The sequence below is a fragment of the Polyodon spathula genome, chromosome 14 (genome assembly GCF_017654505.1).
Source record: "Polyodon spathula isolate WHYD16114869_AA chromosome 14, ASM1765450v1, whole genome shotgun sequence".
Taxonomy (NCBI): domain Eukaryota; kingdom Metazoa; phylum Chordata; class Actinopteri; order Acipenseriformes; family Polyodontidae; genus Polyodon; species Polyodon spathula.
In genome coordinates, this window is record NC_054547.1 from 13,040,626 (window position 1) to 13,061,894 (window position 21,269).

General features: G+C 37.4%; 1 protein-coding gene across 2 annotated transcripts in view; it reads left to right on the forward strand.

Annotated features, from left to right (window-relative positions):
• The first annotated feature begins 3,902 nt into the window (after window positions 1–3,902).
• LOC121326985 (DENN domain-containing protein 1B-like) overlaps window positions 3,903–21,269 on the forward strand; it is a 100,418-nt gene continuing 83,051 nt past the window's right edge. Inside the window, exons 1-2 of one of the 2 annotated variants that reach the window (XM_041270693.1) lie at window positions 3,903–4,176; window positions 5,002–5,066. In XM_041270693.1, the coding sequence (XP_041126627.1) occupies window positions 4,160–4,176; window positions 5,002–5,066 (82 nt within the window). In that variant the 5' untranslated portion in view covers window positions 3,903–4,159. The remainder of the gene's footprint in view (window positions 4,177–5,001; window positions 5,067–21,269) is intronic. The other variant, XM_041270694.1, reaches the window with a different exon arrangement.

The following is a 21,269-nucleotide window of genomic DNA, read 5'->3' on the forward strand; positions in this document are numbered from 1 at the left end:
ATTCAGTACGAATGTTGCACGTTGAATCTAGCAGCTAAACCCTCGGCTTGTAGCAGTTTGTAGGATCAGTGTTACAGCAAAGCGTTTTCTATAAAAACGGGACATTTTACAAGAGTAGAACAAACATCAATTAGTTCAAGTATGCATTTGTCATTTGATCATTATTCTTGTATTTTCAAACACTTTTGGTGACCCCATTTGTTTGAAGAAACTAATATATATATATATATATATATATATATATATATATATATATATATATATATATATATATATACACACACACACACACACACACTATGTTTCTGTATTTTTACCTGTGATTATTGCTGGGTTATTTAGAATAGAGTAAACAAGTTGTTTGTTACTTCAGTTTAATTGGAATTGGAGTTTTAATTACTGTAGCATACTTGTAATTGAACAAACTAGCATGTCATTTCAGCACACAATGATGCTGTAATTGTAATTCCAATTGGTCCCAGGTCTGACAGTAGCATTGTTATCCATATTCACCTCATTAGAGAATAAAAATAAAAAAATAAGATATTGCTGCCAGGACTGATAGAGCGCATTTATTAAATGACTGTCTCTGCAACAGACCTTCAGATTATTTCCCACCAAGCTACATTACTCTTTCCAGCCAGAATATCAGCATGTGACCTTAGCCTTCCGAGACTGTTGACCTTTGGGTAAGGAAGATAGCAGTTCCAGGTCACTACTTATTTATTACTGTGTATGCATTGTGGGGTTTTTAATGCAGAAGGAAATCTCTCTCGGCCTGGTGTGAAAAAATAAACACAATACAAAGTCAATTCTAGAATGCCAAACTGCAAACACCAGCATCCAGTCAATTAAGAGATAACACATCATTTTTATATTTAGACTAGTAGTAAAAAAAGAAAGCAGGAGCTTTACAAATTAAATACTGTAACCTATCCAACACAACACTGAAATGAAAAGGTAATTATATTTTAATATACTGCTGTGTTTTTTTTAGATGCATGGAGTATAAACATCCTTTAAATACTAGCAAGGGTAACTATGGCTGTAAGCCATCTTTGGTAATGATAAATAGAAGTTGACAGATTTTTAATAGGGCGATATGACCGGAAATCATACTGGTTCTTTGTTTTAAACTTGAACTCTTTACAGTACAGTAAATTATATTGTATTTTAACCTAACTGCTACCCATTGGATTTGTGCAATACATCATCTCAAAATCAAACCAAATGTTATTTATTAGCCTACTGCCTTTCATATAAAAACTGTACAGTACAAAGGAAAGACAATTACTTTGTATTTAAAAGTACTGAGATAACTTTGCTATTAAATCATGATAATCAGATCATGAAGATTGTAAAATTAGTAAGACAAGAGGGAGGAGGGTCAGTCAGATTTTAAAAGGCACAAACAAGGTAGTCATGAAAACAGCCTGAAAGTAATAGCAACATCACTTTCAACGAGATGGTTTACCACTGCGACTGCCTTTTCTCCTTCCAAAGCCCAGGCCTCTACACAACTGACAGCCTTGTAGTTGTAGCCTATTATACACACATGCATCATTTGATTGGACCACCAGTCAAGGTCCACGGTTTCGTCAATTCCAGCCACACTCGCATGGAAAACAAGTATTTAAATCAAGGCACAAAAATAACCGTTTCCTGGGTTTAGATAACACACATTTAACTACGGAGTCCCTTCAGCTTTGCCGCCGCCTTTGCTCATCATGCCAGGCTTAATTTAGGTAATTGATTTTTTTATTAACTGCAGTCCTGTTCTGAGTCTCTAGGGCAGGCGTGTCAAATTCAGTTCCTGGAGGGCCGCAGTGTCTTTTGGCTTTTGTTCCACCCGAGATCTCAATTACTTAATTGGTCTAATTATTTGATTAACTGGACACATTTAACACTTCTCTTCAGACTTAATGTCTCATAGGTAGTGTACCTTGAATCCAGTGCATTTTTAAAACCATCAACTGTAAAATATTTGAAAAATGTAAAATATGTCAAATTGAACAAATAATTAGATCAATTATGTTAATTGAGAGTTTAAGTTGGAATGAAAACAAGAAGACCCTACAGCCTTCGAGGACTGGCGTTTGACACGCCTGCTCTAAGGGGGGTGCATTCCACTATCCCACAGCTGACACCAAATGTAACAGGTTCACATAAGAAATGAGACTCAGACCAGAAAACTGCAGTTTAAAGTGCGGGGGCACATGTTTATTGACTAACAAACAACAACACGCGAACAAATAAACTGGTACAAGGGCCAAAATAAAAGGTTAAACAAAACAATTTGGCTGTCAGGCTGGGAATTCACCTTCACTGACCAAGTTCTCCACAACACAGTATATACACAACTCACCAGCACTCTTCTCAAACACTAACCCCTAACAAAGGATTTTTCCTCCCTTTTTATGATTTTCTGTGTTTTCTGTTCACTTTCCTACTCTCCTTTAAGAATGCAATTGATACGTTGTTAAGCCATTTGTGTATCTCAATCCCAACTGAGAAACATATTAATAGTAACATTTACAGCGGTTTTCTATGAAACAGCTCTTTATTAATGTAAATACAGCCACGCAGAACAGTTGTAATAAAGTGGGTCCATCATATAATACTTTGTTTTTCATTATAGCATTAGTAAAGATTAGTCGCTTATTAACATGTTGAGATCTCATCTGTACGCTCTGCTTGTAAATCAAAAATTAAGTCTTGGCCAATTTAGTTGTTTCACAGAAAATTAAATCAATTTTACTATTAACACGTTTTTCAGTTGTGATTGAGATATGTGAATAGGTTAAGCTGTATCAATTGAATTCTTAAAGGAGAGTAGTGATGAAGCATCAAAAATCAGAATATCCTAGTTATATCCAATGTGGCTGGAACCAAATTAACACATATCATTCAATTAAGGCTCCAGCAACATTCTCACATGTCTTCTGGTAGGAATGATTTTAACCCCCTCCTTGCCAACCTCTCTCTCTCTCTCTCTCTCTCTCTCTCTCTCTCTCTCTCTCTCTCTCTCCACACATACACACTATTTACATTTAAGGCTTTCGACCTGCCACAAACACATTAACACTGATTGAAACATGCTGCATAGAAATGCAGCACCCCTATATATTATAAGCTGTCCTCTCTCCCACTTAATGTCATTTTTGAAGAAATGATCAGTTGAACGAAAAAAAAACTAAGGACTAAATCTGCAAGATGATTGCGTTGACCACGTAACTTTTCAATGCATAGGCTACAGCTGTACCGCATTATTGATAGTGCGAGGAAAGAAAATTACCATAAAAAACAAAACAAAACAAAACAAAAAAACACTTAACTTCCAGGTATCACATTTTAAAATATTCTGATAGAACAAGCCTTGTAGTCCAAATGCTGTCGTAATTAATGTTTCCATTCTAGAACGCATATTTAAATACACGAGCTTAACACAAAATGACAGCACGCTACTAACACAAATAAAACTTTACTGAGGTACCGTGGTAAATGCATTGCAAGGTGTATTAAAGCTAAGTAAAACTACAGTGAAATCAAGTAAAAACACGACAAATACCGACTTTAAAAAACAGTACACTATACTATGGGAGTGCACATTTATCAGGATTTGTGTAACCCGTATCTTTATCTCTTATAACAAACAAAAGACGTCTATAATAAGTTACATGTTGTTTTTCAGGAAAGAACAATTCGCTAAAAACAAACAACAAACAAAAAACAACTTTAATACCAAATTATAATAACAGTGAAAATAATTTACGATGTCGACACCAGTGTTTCAGTTTTAAACGTAAGTAGTGTGTTTTCCACCATGAGATCTGAACAATTTTAGTTACTCTTTAACTGTTGTAATGCATTACTGGAACACACACTGCTCTTCAGTTCTGTCCTGCTCCCTAAAATCCGTATTATCAAAGGAATGACGTCACTAAAGCTCCAGCTCTACTTCCTGGTTTCTGTACCGAGGAGCTGTGTGGAACTGAAACACAAGAAATCCGGCAGCACAACATGACATATTATTACCACGGAGCCTAAAAACACATGCAAGCCACTCGACACAAAACGGGTTCGAAACGAAACATTTGCAGTCGCGTCTTTGTGGATTCAGACAGCAAGCCGGTCTGGAGCAGTCGAGATGTTGTAAACCATGGACAGCAGAATTAAGTAAGTCAGAAGCAGCGCAGCAGTAGCTTACACGGTACGGCAGTGGGGTGTGTGACGCTGAGATACAATGCTTTAAAATAAATAAATAAATAAATAAATAAATTCCAGGACTTCAGATCCTAATTGCAGACAACATGTACATTGTTGTCAGTCACTCACAGTTTAAATTAATGTACGTGTTGTAGGCCCGAAACCTTTAACACATCATATGTCAAATCAAAACTCTAAATCAGATATCACCAGCCCTAGAGCCGCAGTAGAAAAAAGGTCTGGATTAGTAGTTACTAAAATGTTTTATATTTAAACACATACACTATAGGTCTAACATTATCCTGTTTACATTGTGGCTCACCTAGCAGTCATTACTTTGTTTAACTAGTATTTAGGTTGTTATTTACAGGTTACAGTAAAAAAATAAATACAATAATAATAATAAAAAAAAACCTTCATAACACCGTTCTGTGTTAATATGTTTGTTTGTTTTTTGGCAGGAGATCTTTGTAGGTTTGAATGCTTGTAGTTTGGTATTTGCTTTATGTAATTTAAAGAATACTTAACAAATGCCTACCAATGGCCTTGCCAGTTTTGCCTGAGTGTCCTGAATTTTACTTACATTTGTCAAACAAATTAAACACTAGTTATATATATGACTTAACATGTTTTGTATATTGTGTTTCAGCCACCCCTATATTTGTCTTTAGGTGAGTCAAACATAGTTTAGAAAGCATTTACAATAGTCAGGGCTACTGGCATAGAAATGTGGCTAAATCAGTGTATGATAAGGTGTGTAACTGGTCGTCTTGTGTGATTTGCTTGCCCAAACAGCGAGAATCCTGCAAGAACCTTTGATCTTGTACTGCAGGTGGAATGCCCTACTTCTGAAAGTAAAGGTATGATTTGTAGTTCCCATATGTTCTTTTCCTAATCTGGGTTTGTCAACTGTAATGAACATGCTACTCTGAACCACAGCATGGGGTTTTAAATGGATTGATGTTGATTTGGAAAAAGCTGCAATACGTTGCATGTCCCTGATGCAAGGTAGTGTTGCGCACTAAGTGAATAGATACCTAAATGAATAGATACAGAGGTCAGACTCAGTTCCTGGAGGGCCAGTGTCTTCTGGCTTTTGTTCCTCTCGAGCTCTCAGTTACTTAATTGGTCTAATTATTTGATTAACTGGACATATTTAACACTTCTCTTCAGGCCTCAAAATGTTTTACAGGTAGTGTACCGTGCATTTTTTTTAAAAAAACCATCAACTGTAATAGACCTTGAAAAATATTAAATATGTCAAATTCAACAAATAATTGGATCAATTATGTTAACTGAGAGTTTAAGTTGGAATGAAAACCAGAAGACCCAGCAGCCCTCGAGGACTGGATTTTGACACCCCTGCCTTAGAAACCGTTGCCGCGTAATGACACCGTTGTATGTTATACTTATATTTCATAATAAGTAACTCTTTAAATTGCCAATGGAAAGTGAAAGTGCAGATGGCAATAAAAAATTAATATTTTCATTTCCTGTAATAAATCACCAGGGCAGGTATACATAAGAAAACTGTCCAGTTTTTGTCTTTCACTTTCCTATAGACTAAACATGCAGGTATCATGGGAAAAGGATACTTGAATGGGTTGTTGATCAAATAATTCTCTGCCTGCCTTGAGTAGGGCTGTCATCATGGTAAATATTTGCAAACATTTACATTAAAACTAATACTCAGAAATTAATTGGCTAAACATTTACTAGTAGTAACTCTTTGCACAACCAATCACATAATTATTTTCAAGAGAAACTAAAATGATAAAATGTGTGTTGAAGTTACAGTAAGAAGAGAGTTTATTAAAGACACAACAGCGAGCTTCCAAAATATTCAACATGCTAATAGTCCACGCACAAGGGGAATGCGTGTTTCATAAATATTCTAGGTATTTATGGATTTCTGATGGCTTGGCAACTGTTCCATTTTATTTGTTGGCAGTGCTGCACAAAATATGAATTGCTTAATATTATATGATTAAACGCAGAACTTTTATATTCTCATTTTTACTTTGTCCATGTCTTATATGCCAGATATGGTTGTGACTAACGGTATACAGCCTGTGTTTTCTGTAGATAATATGCCAAGATAACATATGAAAGTTTTAAAATGACACCCGTTTACACACTGTATTCACGATAAAGTAAATTTGCATCTCCGACAACGGGGCAGGAGTTTGCGTTTCAGAACAAAATACTGTAGCAATAAATATGGTCTGTAACAAAAAGTAGTTCTTCATTTTGACTTAGTAAGGCTTTCTTCAAAGTATTATAGAAAGTGTGCTTAAACCTTTAGAGAAATGCAAGCCTGATTCATTGCATTTGTTTTCTGTTCCTAAACTGATAAAGTTGTGTTCTGCTGTGGGTTTGCTGGTGTAGTCTGAAAGCAGCAGGCACATGGCTTTCCTCTTTCAGTTACTGTATATATTTACTAGATCTTGTTTTATATGAGTGATCGGAATTTTGCCTGAAAGACCGCAGTAAGAACTACTGTAAATATTTACTTCTTAAAATGTGTCCAATTGTGTGAGTGACGGGATTGTGTGAAATAATAAACATAAACTGTCTTTATGATATATAATCTTAAAGTAAGTGGAACTTATGCAGACATGTTGGCTCTAGAAATGCTGTCCAAGGAAATGATCTAGCAATATCCAGCTGCCAAATGAATACAATTGAGAAAGTCAGAATGTTAAAACACTTGTTTTTTTATGTTGCTACTGGCATGAATAGTATACAGACACAGAGGTGTTGTCTGTATTTTCATATATGTCTATGGTACAAGTTCTGGACAACGATGATCACAAACCGCTGAAGGCAGGGCTGTCTTGGTTGTCAGATGGAGATTAGATATATCTGAGACACCAAGACATTAAAAACCATACAAAAAAGATTTAATAACAAAAAAAAAATTGAAAATAAATAATAAAATAGGACATAGGTGGTTTGAAATAAAGGACTGTGTGAGGAATACATTATAATTACAGAGAGTCACGCTGTCCTCATTGTATATCGCAGTCATGTTTTGGAAAAGGATTTTGCACACAAGCATTTTACAGATGAAGGAACAACATGCATGTTAAAGAACATATTTTTGCAATAAACAAATATCTTTAGCCCCTTTCACACTGGCACTTCTACCTGGGTCACAGTCCTGCATAGTGTGAAACTGTACCTGGGTCATACCTGGGTTAACCTGAGTCTTAGCGACCCACCATAGGATGTGGGTTGACATGCTTTGACCCAGGCTGAGTGGGACAAAATGCACGATGGCTGATGAAATAACAGCCACGCCTGTGTGAAGGTTTCACTTACACAAGGAACGTTTTTGTTTATTAGGTTTAGCCATATTTTGGTGTTTGTGACACACCATGAGCCAGATTGCATCAGGGATGAAGACACTTTTACTCTACAACATTTAGGCCGACGGTTCAATCCAGAGAAACTTGGATGGAAGCGTCTATAAAGATCTGCTTCCTGGGTATTGATACACATATTGTGTACTTGCATCTATCACCCAGGTAAACCCTGCTTTAATGAAATTGCGTAGCTGACCCGCATGACACTGGGTCCTGACCCAGGTAGGTTCTGACCTGGGTAGAGCATGCCAGTGTGAAAGGGGCTTTTGAAACCATGTTCTGTCAGTCTTGGTTTGAAACAAATGCTCAGATTCAAAAAGGTTAAATTATACTTAGAATTGCAATTCTTTGATATATAGCCTATATAATAACTGACATTTAAGTCTTGTTTGAGGTGCATAGTTGTGACGTTATCTGTAATTAACAACGCTTAGCTTACTTCTTTGGTCAGAAACCAAATCTGTGGCTGTGGACGAGAGTGTTGTATCTACCATATTTAAATGCTCATATCTGAAAGCCTATGTTTTATTAGTTAAAATGTTCTTGCTCTCAGCCAGCACAATTTAGTCAGTTCCAAGAACAGATTACAGAAATCGTTGTGAAACAAACATACGCCTGCGTAAAAAAACAAAATAAAACAAACAAAAAAAAAAAACACTACACTAATTTTCTGTCTGTAGTTTAACAATCCCTTGATCCTTCTGCTTTGCACATGCGTAATAGTTACCTTTGCTTTTCAAAATATGTTTGAGTCACAGTTTTTTTGACTCTTTCATCCTTAGAACTGACACCAAAGTATTGAATATCTATAGTACTGTACATACTGCATTTGGAGAAGTAACATATTGCAACAAAGTACAGGACTGTGTTCTGAGTATACTCTACAGTTCTTCTTTAGTGCACTTGTGGTATAGTCTGTGATGTTTGGTCATAACAGTGATCAAGCAATTAGGAGTACTTGGAATTTAAAAATGAACAAGATGATAAGCACAGTAGTTCTATGTATAGTATGATTCAAGAGACACTTAAAAGGTGCTTGTTCTGTTGGAATTCACAGTTCTGAGGTTATTTTCCTGACCGTGGTTCTTAGCTTGTGTTTAATACCAGGTTGAGTTTCAGTGGAATGTTTGGGCTTGTCCTTTCTTTCCATATAAACATTTTCTCTACAGGAAGCCATTTTACATGACAACTTAGCTTACCACCTGTGTTCCCTTAGGACCACTGCCACTGAGAAGCACTGCAAAACCTATTACATGAATTGAGAAAATACATTTGTGGAAGCATTCAAAGTGATAATGTATGTTTACATGGAATGGGATACTGTACTCAAGGTGTTTTTAGACAAGTTGCTTTACAGAGGTATAGCTTCAATGCTGTTCTATTTCCATTTATGAGTGAAGCCAAGAAGTCTCTGAGGTTAAAAGTATTGAATTTCAATTTATAAGTTGCAAGTGACCCATAAAATTAAAATTTGTCATAAAACACCTTTTCAGTAGCCTCTGTTGACAGGATGGCTTAGTGGATAATTGTCAGTGAACAGTGGAAATCCATATATTATTTTTACGGGTATGCAAACGCAAGATTATACAAATTGATCAATTCATTTTTACATTTTAGGGTGCTTCCTTTCACCTTATGTACAGTGGCTTGTGAAAGTATTGACCCCCCCCCCCTTGGCATTTTTCCTATTTTGTTGCCTTACAACCTGGAATTAAAATGGATTTTTATTTGGATTTCATGTAATGGACATACACAAAATAGTCCAAATTGGTGACGTGAAATGAAAAAAATAACTTGTTTCAAAAAATTCTAAAAAATAAATAACGGAAAAGTGGTGCATGCATATGTATTCACCCCCTTTGCTATTAAGCCTCTAAATAAGATCTTGTGTAACCAATTACCTTCAGAAGTCACATAATTAGTTAAATAAAGTCCACCTGTGTGCAGTCTAAGTGTCACATGATGTGTCACATGATCTGTCACATGATCTCAGTATATATACACCTGTTCTGAAAGGCCCCAGAGTCTGCAACACCACTAAGCAAGGGACACCACCAAGCAAGCGGCACCATGAAGACACTCCAAACAGGTCAGGGACAAAGTTGTGGAGAAGTACAGATCAGGGTTGGGTTATAAAAAAATATCCGAAACTTTGAACATCCCACGGAGCACCATTAAAGCCATTATTAAAAAAATGGAAAGAATATGACACCACAACAAACCTGGCAAGAGAAGGCCGCCCACCAGCACTCACGGACCAGGCAAGGAGGGCATTAATCAGAGAGGCAACAAAGAGACCAAAGATAACCCTGAAGGAGCTGCAGAGCTCCACAGCGGAGTATCTGTCCATAGGACCACTTTAAGCCGTACACTCCACAGAGCTGGGCTTTACGGAAGAGTGGCCAGAAAAAAGCCAACACCTCTCATCACCTCGAGAACATCATCCCCACAGTGAAGCATGGTGGTGGCAGCATCATGCTGTGGGGATGTTTTTTATCGGCAGGGACTGGGAAACTGGTCAGAATTGAAGGAATGATGGATGCCGCTAAATACAGGGAAATTCTTGAGGGAAACCTGTTTCAGTCTTCCAGAGATTTGAGACTGGGACGGAGGTTCACCTTCCAGCAGGACAATAAACCTAAGCATACTGCTAAAGCAACACTCGAGTGGTTTAAGGGGAAATATTTAAATGTCTTAGAATGGCCTAGTCAAAGCCCAGACCTCAATCCAATTGAGAATCTGTGGTATGACTTAAAGATTGCTGTACACCAGCGGAACCCATCCAACTTGAAGGAGCTGGAGCAGTTTTGCCTTGAAGAATGGGGATAAATCCCAGTGGCTAGAGACTTGCAGCTGTAATTGCTGCAAAAGGTGGCTCTACAAAGTATTGACTTTGGGGGGGTGAATACTTATGGACGCTCAAGTTTTCTGTTTTTTTGTCTTATTTCTTGTTTGTTTCACTATAAAAAATATTTTGCATCTTCAAAGTGGTAGGCATGTTGTGTAAATCAAATGATACAAACCCCCAAAAAATCAATTTTAATTCCAGGTTGTAAGGCAACAAAATAGGAAAAATGCCAAGGGGGGGTCAATACTTTCACAAGCCACTGTATACTATAATTTTGAAGTACCAAAAGGTTTTTTTTTTTTTTGGTGGCACAGTGAGGAAGAGGGACGTTAAGGAGCCTTCAAACGTACTGTACATGTGGCTTGACTTGTACTTCCTTTGTTTATCACAAACCACACTTCTCCAGTTTAAATTGTATCATGTTTAAAAAAACAAACAAACAAAAAAAAAAACATGCTGTTGTACAGTAGTTTGGGTATTGCAAATTAATACAGTGACAGATTTCTTTCGATCTGTGCCAAGCAGACTGTATTGTTTAACACTGCCAAGGCAGCAGAGTGAGGCAGATGTTATCTGTCTTTCAGCTCTCTAGAGCCTGGTTACAATAGAGTTCTATGCACTGGGCTATTTTATGACATATAAAACTTAATGTGTTGCAAATAAACACATAGTATAAACACAGCATTTAGAATGCAGATCAGCTGTATCATTTTTCTAAACTTTTGTGATTTAGAAAGAGATAAATTAACCTCAAGCTTGCTTCTGTTGAAACCGATCAATTTCTGATGTGTATTAAGTTAGTGGTGTTCTTTCTTAGTAACCGTTATTTCCTGTAAAGTCCTACCAATAAACGCCTAGAGTAGCCTAATTATTCATATTGTACTCCGATATACTATATACCTACTTCAGTCATTAATGATTACTCACAACACTGTTCAGTGGTGTTAAAAAGTTATAAAGTTGGTCCTTGTCTGTAGCGATGTTCTTTTATATTTGGGGGACTTTACCTCAATATCAAATACATTTAAACCAATCTTGTATTAGCGACTTGCAACATGATACTGCTGATTAACATATTGCTTTTTCATCTTTTATTTTTAAATGGATTGGGAATGATTTGCTTTAACGTTGTTTGTTTATTATTTATGTACGATGAACGATTTTGTGACCAGCTTTGTCTGTGCTGTGGTTATCTCTGTACAGCCTGGTTTGCACAAATGTAGTTTTTGTTGTTGTCAGTCAGCAGGTTTTTTTTTTTCCCCAGGAGGGATTTGCTAACCCTTTTGCCAAAGACACGTCTCTCTGCAGGGATTGAAACCTTGGAACTTGCTACAGCGCTGGTGTGAATTCCCATGGCAAACCAAACTATGACGCTAGGATGTGGGCTCACGCCTTGCTAATCCCAGTGCCAGCTCACAAGGCCACTTGTGTGTTGACCCATTGTGACGGATGTTTTTTCTGTTCTGCTAAAGTTCACTTGTTCTGATGGGTACGGACAGGTCCTATAGATGCCATGTTTTCAGGTGGTCAGGCATTGGTATGCTTCAGGAAAGAGGAACTGAAGCCCAAACTCTCTTATGGTTGCAATATAAAAAATATTCTGATCTTAGTCAATTTACTAGTATTATGACAAAGATTCAGCTGTTTTTTCCTTATTACAGGAAAAAAGGCCTATTAGCTAATGACAGTTTTAATGTTTTCATCCAGATATAATGCTTTAAAAAAAAAAATTATCCTACAGTAATAGATTTCTTTAAAGATTTGCTGGGGTTGTGTACATACAAATAATTTGTATGCTTTTTTATTTTTATTTTATAGAGCAACAGCATTGGTGTACTGTAGCTACTGGCTATTCATTCTATTTTCTCTCTTCCCTAGAGTCTAATTAGCACTGTCAGATTGTAAACAAGGGCTCTGACTGATCCTGTTTTTATAGTGTTTTTAGTCCAGCATTTTCAAATGTACAATACAAGATGGTAATTATCTTTTTTTTTGTGATGGTAGCAAAATATTGTTAGCTCTAGGCCTAACTTTTATTATTTTTTTTAGTTGGTAGCAATCACTGTTAAATAGAAAAGAAACAATCCTACTAGCAGTCAAAGTAATTGCTAATAATTGACATGAATAGAGATAGTATGTGGAATCTCAGTGACTTCACAGGGGCATGATAGTAGGACCCCATGCAACCAACTCATCCCTTGACACAGTGTTCCTGGAACCTTTTCAGAAAACCACCACTGGAAACTGATTGCAAGTGGGACATGACAGATCCAGCCCGCAGACACGTGTAACATATTTACAAGCATGTGCCAGGACCTATTAACGCCATTCTGTAATTGTTTGGCCAGTTAGCCTCTAGCCTGTACTGATGAATTTGAAATGTTTAATAACACTGTTAATCTTATGTGTATACTAATGTTACACAAGGGACAGTCAAATCGCATTGGTATTTTAATACAGATTTCTGAAAACGTCTAATTTTGTTCAGGGACCTACTTTTTATTTGTTTTTATAAGAGGACTTTTGATTAAGTTATTTAAAAAAAAACATGTGATAGGTGAATTCAGCATGATGAGTTTATTAAAGCAAACTTTAACCTGTAATTAAATATATACCCTTACAAAATGTCAAGAAGAGAGGGAGCAATCTCATTGGCTAACAAGTGTTCCATCCTGTGCAAATATGACACCATACCAGCACAGCTTAGAACTTGTAGAAAAACTCTGTCGGATGCACTTCATAATTAATTTAATTTGGGAGGGGTGTCTGCCATTTTTATAAGCACAATGTTCTTATCAGGTCCTAAATTCTCAGGTCTAGGCTGTTTAATGGTTTTGCCATGGGTCAGACAACATCAGACATTGGACCTCATATGAACACCCTGTTGTCTTTTATTGCTTTCATATGCTACGTCCTGTATCTGAATAAGCTTTATAAGGGTAGATGTAGAGTGTATTAGTACAGTAGTTACTATGAGTTATTTCCGCCAAAATAGCAGAATAAAAAGAGACCTTAGTTGTTTTTACACAATCTCTCCATATCTCCAATGTCCAGCCATGACGAAATAAACACTTGTGTTTTCCTGCTCAAACAAGTGAGAAATCACAATCGCAACCTGGGAATGCTTCTAATAAATTGAGACCTTGTGTTAAATGCTTAGAAAACATTTTAAAAAGTTTTACCACCACTGCATCAGAACTGGAGTGCCAATCTCTTTGTCATGCGTTTACCATAGCTGATATTTTTGTCATGCGTTTTACCATAACTGCCTCTGTTTCCTTGGCAGGAAAGGTATATTTTAGATTTTTATGAAAGAGGTACTACGCGGATTTCCATTCTTCCTGCCTTCACATAAAGATAGGAATAGTTTTGTGTTTTAGAATAAGAAAGAAGGGATCACAGTATATGTGGTACCTTTTTATCTTGAAGCTGTGCTTGTTGGATTTCAAGTTGAAGTGTGAGTCATTTGGCAGCACTGTGAGACGCACTGTATCTATCTTTATTACAGCTGTGAATAGGTACTTGCTTGGACATGTGCTGTCCTAATGCAGGATCTCTTAAGTCAAGGATATTAGACCATGTTACCTCAGTCTGAGAGGTTTTGAGGCTTTAGAGATATTTACATTGGTATACTGTACTGTAGGTCCCTATGTTGGTAATAATAACAGTTTAAAATGTATCTTTGCTTGGTTTTTACCTGCAATAAGAACTAAGGACAATTATAATTGCCATATTGAGATAATCTAAATACAATAAAATAATTACTGTACTTAAATATTGAAATTGATTTGTTATTTATGCTAGTTTTGGACAATAAACAGAACAGGTAACCTGATCAATTTTACTACTTGGGGAAAGAACAGTTGTTTCTTTGTCATATCTTCAGATTTTCTAAATAACCATGAAATGTAATGCCATTTGTCGTATGCTATTGGAAAAAAAAAAACATTTTTAAACAATTCTGCGAGTCTCTTTTTTTGTGCTTGAAAGATGCACACTAATCTGTTTACCCCTTTAATTGAGAGTGCTGGGTGTGGAGCTCCAGGCAGCTAGAATACATCTATTGATCCAGAAGTAAAACGATGACCGCAGCTATTACATGCTTTTGCTCTGATATCCTCCCCCCCCCCCCTCTCCCTTCCCCCTGCCTTTCTGAAAAAAGAGCTTTTTTTTCAACAATAGAAAATTCTACCTTATGTTCAGCTGACATCTTCATCAGGTTCACAGCGGGTTACCTTAGTTATCTTTCAGTTGAGTGTCTGATAGGATTTTCTCCTGTTTTCTTGACTAACTGGGTGAAAGTCTAGACACCAAGAAGCAGACTTTTTACTACAAACACAATACTATTGTGAATGTTAAGTATGTGCAGCTTCCTCCGACGTGCAGGCTCAGTGCAGAGACCGCTGGTTCAAAGAGCTAATCCAGACCGCTACATACTGTGAAATAAATCTTTCATGGATAAAAAAAAGAAATAAGTCTTTGCCAAGCAGGCCCCCAACTTTGATAGTTTAAAATAAATGACTGACAGGAATGGTTACATGAGTTCCAGTAGGACATGAGTTGTGATGTAAGGCTTTAGGCAAGGTTTGGGGGATGGGAGCAGGGGCTCTAGCTGTACCCTGTTAAACAGTTAACACATTAAATTGATACATTAACACCCTATACGTTGATCACTTAACTCACCTATTCTATGCCTAAAAACAAACAGCTCCTTGCCTAAGTGTTTCAGTTCTCCCCTCCTCCAGCTATATATGTCCTCCTTTGCAAGTCAGGTCCAGAGGAGACCCCCTACCCATGGGGAGGCCATATCGGTGAGACCCAACACTCTGAGTGAGACACCTGTGAGCCTTCGTTGAGGGAGGTTCTCGCCACGCGAGTCAGAGGGGACCCCCGGCCATACTGTGTATTGGAGAAACTAAACACTCTACTTCCCCTCACCGGGACGAGGCTCTACTCTAATTCCCTTAATCGAATTCGGGTCTCTTCCTGCTCATTGCTCTCCGCGATCGAGTCCCAAACTAACCTAACACCTTACTGTTCTTTCCTCTTTCTGTCGACATGGTCAGTGAGCTGGACATCTATTATGTGTTTTCAGGGTATCTCAGGGTTGCCAGGACAACCAGCCTTAGAGAGAGTGTCTTAAGGGTCACAAGGGTTCTGTAATCTTACTGGTCTTTGGGTTTTAGAAAATGCAAATGACTTGCTGTGAAGGGTGTATCATGCCCGTACTGTAAAACAGTCATTTCTCAGTGTGCTCGTCTTCCGTCTACACAAACTTATCAGTGGGATGAAAGTCTAGATGCACCCTGCCTCCTGGCCAGGCCACAGGTTTCACATCATCATCATCATCAGTCATTAACCGTCATTGAAGATGCTCCCTCACTGTACTCTCCAAAAAATGGAAATTGTGATATGGCTTCAATTTTCAACATGGTTAACTTGAACGACCCACATGAACTGGATTAGCATTTTTGGTGTTTTATAAAACCCTTAATGTATGCTATAAAAGATAATTTGGTTATAATTGTTGAGATTTAATATGCTAATATTCATGTTGGAAATACTAGTTACTATCACAGTTTTCTATGTAGCCTAATTAGTCAGGTAGCCCTTTGGCACAGGTTCAAGTCCAGGTCAGGGATGATCTGCATAAACTATCTACTGTGCCAAACCCCCAGCTTGGTGTTAAATTTAGGCTGTGCTGTTGGTGAGGTGGAGAGTCATTTATATAAGATGATGACTTGCTTGTTGAAGACGAACAGGTATATTGACCCTGGTACTCTTTGATTCCTTTCACAAACTTCATTGGGCTGTGCCAGTGCCTTCATGGTAACTAGAAGCTCTCTAAGCCCTACTGTACCTTGTGCAAATGGTGTATACACAGCAAAACCGTTCTACCTGAAAAATCCTGCAGTAAAAACCAAGTCTGCATTTGTTTCAGCTGAGTCATGTTCCCCTGACTGAAAACTAAAATGATAATTTCAAAATAAAGGTCTGTGAGATATCTGGTACATAATAAACAAGAAGTCAGATGTACAGGAGCTCCTTAATTGCTATAAAAATGGTCAAGATTGCAAGATAAATGGATCTCAGGATCTCTACAATTTAATTTGTCAGGTTGATGTTAAGGAGAGACTGCTGGCTTTTTCATTTTCACTTGCTGTATTTTTAAGCGTACTTCACATCTATTGGACAGTAAATAATAAACAAAGACACAGTTGGGCCAAATTAATTTTATTATCCATCAAAACCAGCCAATCAATATTTTGCATCGACAAAAACAACCAATCCTGTACCTGCAACTGCTGAGATCCAGTCACAGACTGTCCACTCAACTGGCAACAGACGCACTATCTTTCAACAACAACAAAGTGAGACACGGACAGTTCAGTAATATTGCTCCATTCATATAGATTCGAGCATTTTAGAGTGGTATTTAATGAGAGATTGTATTGGTTGTTCAAGGTCAATCTAGGTTTTAAAGTGTTTTTTTGTTTGTTTGTTTGTTTTTTTGTTTTAAAGAAAACATGGTACAAAGTAATTTTCTAATAGCGATGGAGCCCTCTCAATGATGGCTCTACCCTGTGATAGTTGACCTTGACTTTCGTTAGCGTCTTCGGCTCGGGACACATAACTCACTGTCACACAGTAGAGCCATCATCGACAGGCACTATCGCTTAAATATTACACAGTGTGCTACAGTAATACATATAAGTTGAGATGTGGAATCCCAAACAGTACAATGTCAATTTCAGGAAGATAAAAAATTTTTTTTTGTTTGTTTTGTTGTTTTCTTCAATTTAATGACCTTTTTGATAGTAGTTTCACAGAATTACAACAATACAACAATATTTCCCTACTCTATCAAATAGTAAGATGAAAAGTGTGTGTGTGTGTGCACGTATATATATATATATATATATATATATATATATATATATATATATATATATATATATATATATATATTTTTTTCCCATTATATCTCAAAATCCAAGTGATGAAAAGTTATACCAGCTGTTAAAGAAACATTGGATCACACTAGCAACCTATTAACCTGTCCTTCCCGCTTTCTTCTTATCAAAGCGAAGGTGTTGACTTTTAAAGACAGGCATCCGAGGAACGTCAAAACATTGATTTTCATCTGCCCTCTAACTTTCGTGCTCTGCCAAGCAGCCATTTTCTTGCTGAAGGTTAGTTACGCTTCGAGCCCTTGGGAAAGATGACCCCTCACCACTGATGGTTCCAATACAATGATCACCCACAGCTTCATAGGGGTGCGAAGGGAAGAAATTGCTTTCTCTGTCAAGGTGATTTCAATTCAATTCTCACCCATTAGCCTTGTATAGTTGACTTTAAAATTACTCCTTCAGACAGAATATACTGTTTTATTTTATATTAGGATAGTTGCCCTTTGCAACGTGATATGTCTTCAAAAACATGCTAATTCTATGTTCACCCACACAAGCACAAATATAAGTATTGGTGCATTGGCTTCTTAAACCTTCTTAAATAATTAAAATGGGGACTTTTAACCTTCAGCAATATGTATAACTCCAGGTAGGGTCCTATTTTAAGGATTTTCATAAAGGAAGGTTTTTCGATCTGCCGCTGTTTACATCAATCTTTGATAACCAAAGAGCACATCTGTGTGCCACAGTTAAGTTCCAGCTATTTGAACACAGGCAAAAATCATCGTTCATGTAGCAGTTGTACAGCCATAGGATCATAGACGTAAGCTATGCCGTTATTGGGATTGTTTATGTAAGAAACACTGAAGCAAAAACTCAGTACTCTGGGCCATGGAATACTATCTAAGCTTCCTTTCTTGGTTCGTTCTCAAGTTTCTAAAGTAGATAATTGTTCATGCAACATACCGGGGAGTTTGGGTGATAGAAAGCTTTCTTCTGGGCAAGGTGGCAACGTTTGAACACTGTCTAGGGACGAGCCTTGATTAGCTCCATTTTCCAGTACGTCAGCATACACTGCAGTATGTGTGTAGATACTGTGCTGTTGGAGTATCTGGCTTTATTAGTGGCCCTAAACCAAATTTTCCATGCTTTGTTAAATTTGAAAGATGTCACAGAGTATAAAATCATTGTAATAGAAAGCGAAGGATACCATGTGGGGTAAAACAAAAATCGAAATAATTTCAAACTCCTGAAATGCAAACTTTTTACTTGAACAAATGACTATTGAGCTAATATTACATTTATAGTATTATTTAGGAGTCTCTACTACTAGTATTCAAAAAACGGGTTATTATTTATTAATTGAAAATTTTGTTTTAGTCAAGAGATACAATGATGCATATTTTGTGAACAGTTTGGGGAACTGGTGAAAAATAAAAAGTTTCTGATTGAGGTGGATCATCCAGGATGAAGCACTTCCTTTCAAGTGTAGGTTTGGGGTTTTCAAGGTTAAATTCCACATATGACATTGATGAACCAGGGGACATAATAGCACGAATGATGTGCACCAACATCTAACACACACACATATATTATACAAATTGTGTTGAAATGTAAGAAAAATGCCTAAATACACAAGAAGCCCAGAAGAATATGCTTGTGAACATAAGTATTTCGTTGTGGAAGACAGCAAAGGAATGAAGGTACAACTGAAGCGTGCAAGTACTGTTGAGTTACATATTGTGACAGAAAAAAATGAAAGTACAGTGTTTTTTTGAGTACAAGTCAACCCCAAAACACAATCCTGAAGTTAGGGGGAGAGAGGGAGTAAACCCCCCCTTATGTCAGCAAACCTTTAATGTCTGCAAAAGACATGGTCGGTGGTTACTGTGTGTCGTCTGCATCTAGCAGGGGTTAGGACCCAGGGGAGCCCTGTGGCAGGCATGCATTCAGTGCGCAAGGCAAGTTCACACAAAGTACTTAGCCACGCACCTGCACCCTGCCCCCGCCGAAGCCGCTCTATACTCCCGATTTTGTATGTTCAAAAGTTGACAGATAATAATAATAATAACGTTCGCTTTTCAATTGCATGACCCTGCAGCATATTTCTTTTGTAAGAAGCAGCAGCACCTCCATCCTTGTTGCCCTCATTGCCGTAGGAAATGCTTCTGATTTCTCTCAAACCAAAATGCAAACATCTCAAGATTTGGCAAAAATGATTCAGCGACATTGTCTATAAAAAGTATTCCCAGGTTTGTTTACATCCAGAGCTGTCACGTATTGTAGACTATACAAAAAACAAAAAAATATGTACGCGGTTCTAGGTAGAAGTGCTTATAAAATTGTTATTTTTGCAAATCTGCCGCTCAAATGGCGTCAGGATAGAACATAAGAACATAAGAAAGTTTACAAACGAGAGGAGGCCATTCGGCCCATCTTGCTCGTTTGGTTGTTAGTAGCTTATTGATCCCAAAATCTCATCAAGCAGCTTCTTGAAGGATCCCAGGGTGTCAGCTTCAACAACATTTCTGGGGAGTTGATTCCAGACCCTCACAATTCTCTGTGTAAAAAAGTGTCTCCTATTTTCTGTTCTGAATGCCCCTTTTTCTAAACTCCATTTGTGACCCCTGGTCCTTGTTTCTTTTTTCAGGCTGAAAAAGTCCCTTGGGTCGACACTGTCAATACCTTTTAGAATTTTGAATGCTTGAATTAGGTCGCCACGTAGTCTTCTTTGTTCAAGACTGAACAGATTCAATTCTTTTAGCCTGTCTGCATATGACATGCCTTTTAAGTCCGGAATAATTCTGGTTGCTCTTCTTTGCACTCTTTCTAGAGCAGCAATATCTTTTTTATAGCGAGGTGACCAGAACTGCACACAATATTCAAGATGAGGTCTTACTAGTGCATTGTACCGTTTTAACATTACTTCCCTTGATTTAAATTCAACACTTTTCACAATGTATCCGAGCATCTTGTTAGCCTTTTTTATAGCTTCCCGACATTGTCTAGATGAAGACATTTCTGAGTCAACAAAAACTCCTAGGTCTTTTTCATAGATTCCTTCTCCAATTTCAATATCTCCCATATGATATTTATAATGTACATTTTTATTTCCTGCGTGCAGTACCTTACACTTTTCTCTATTAAATGTCATTTGCCATGTGTCTGCCCAGTTCTGAATCTTGTCTAGATCATTTTGAATGACCTTTGCTGCTGCAACAGTGTTTGCCACTCCTCCTACTTTTGTGTCGTCTGCAAATTTAACAAGTTTGCTTACTATACCAGAATCTAAATCATTAATGTAGATTAGGAATAGCAGAGGACCTAATACTGATCCCTGTGGTACACCGCTGGTTACCACACTCCATTCTGAGGTTTTTCCTCTAATCAGTACTTTCTGTTTTCTACATGTTAACCACTCCCTAATCCATGTACATGCGTTTCCTTGAATCCCAACTGCGTTCAGTTTGAGAATTAATCTTTTGTGCGGGACTTTGTCAAAAGCTTTCTGGAAATCTAAATAAACCATGTCATATGCTTTGCAATTATCCATTATCGATGTTGCATCCTCAAAAAAATCAAGCAAGTTAGTTAAACACGATCTCCCTTTCCTAAAACCATGTTGACTGTCTCCCAGGACCCTGTTACCATATAGGTAATTTTCCATTTTGGATCTTATTATAGTTTCCATAAGTTTGCATATAATAGAAGTCAGGCTTACTGGTCTGTAGTTACCTGGTTCAGTTTTGTTTCCCTTTTTGTGGATCGGTATTACGTTTGCAATTTTCCAGTCTGTCGGTACCACCCCTATGTCAAGAGACTGCTGCATGATCTTGGTTAGCGGTTTGTAAATAACTTCTTTCATTTCTTTGACTACTACTTGGGAGGATCTCATCCGGCCCAGGGGATTTGTTTATTTTAAGAGCTCCTAGTCCC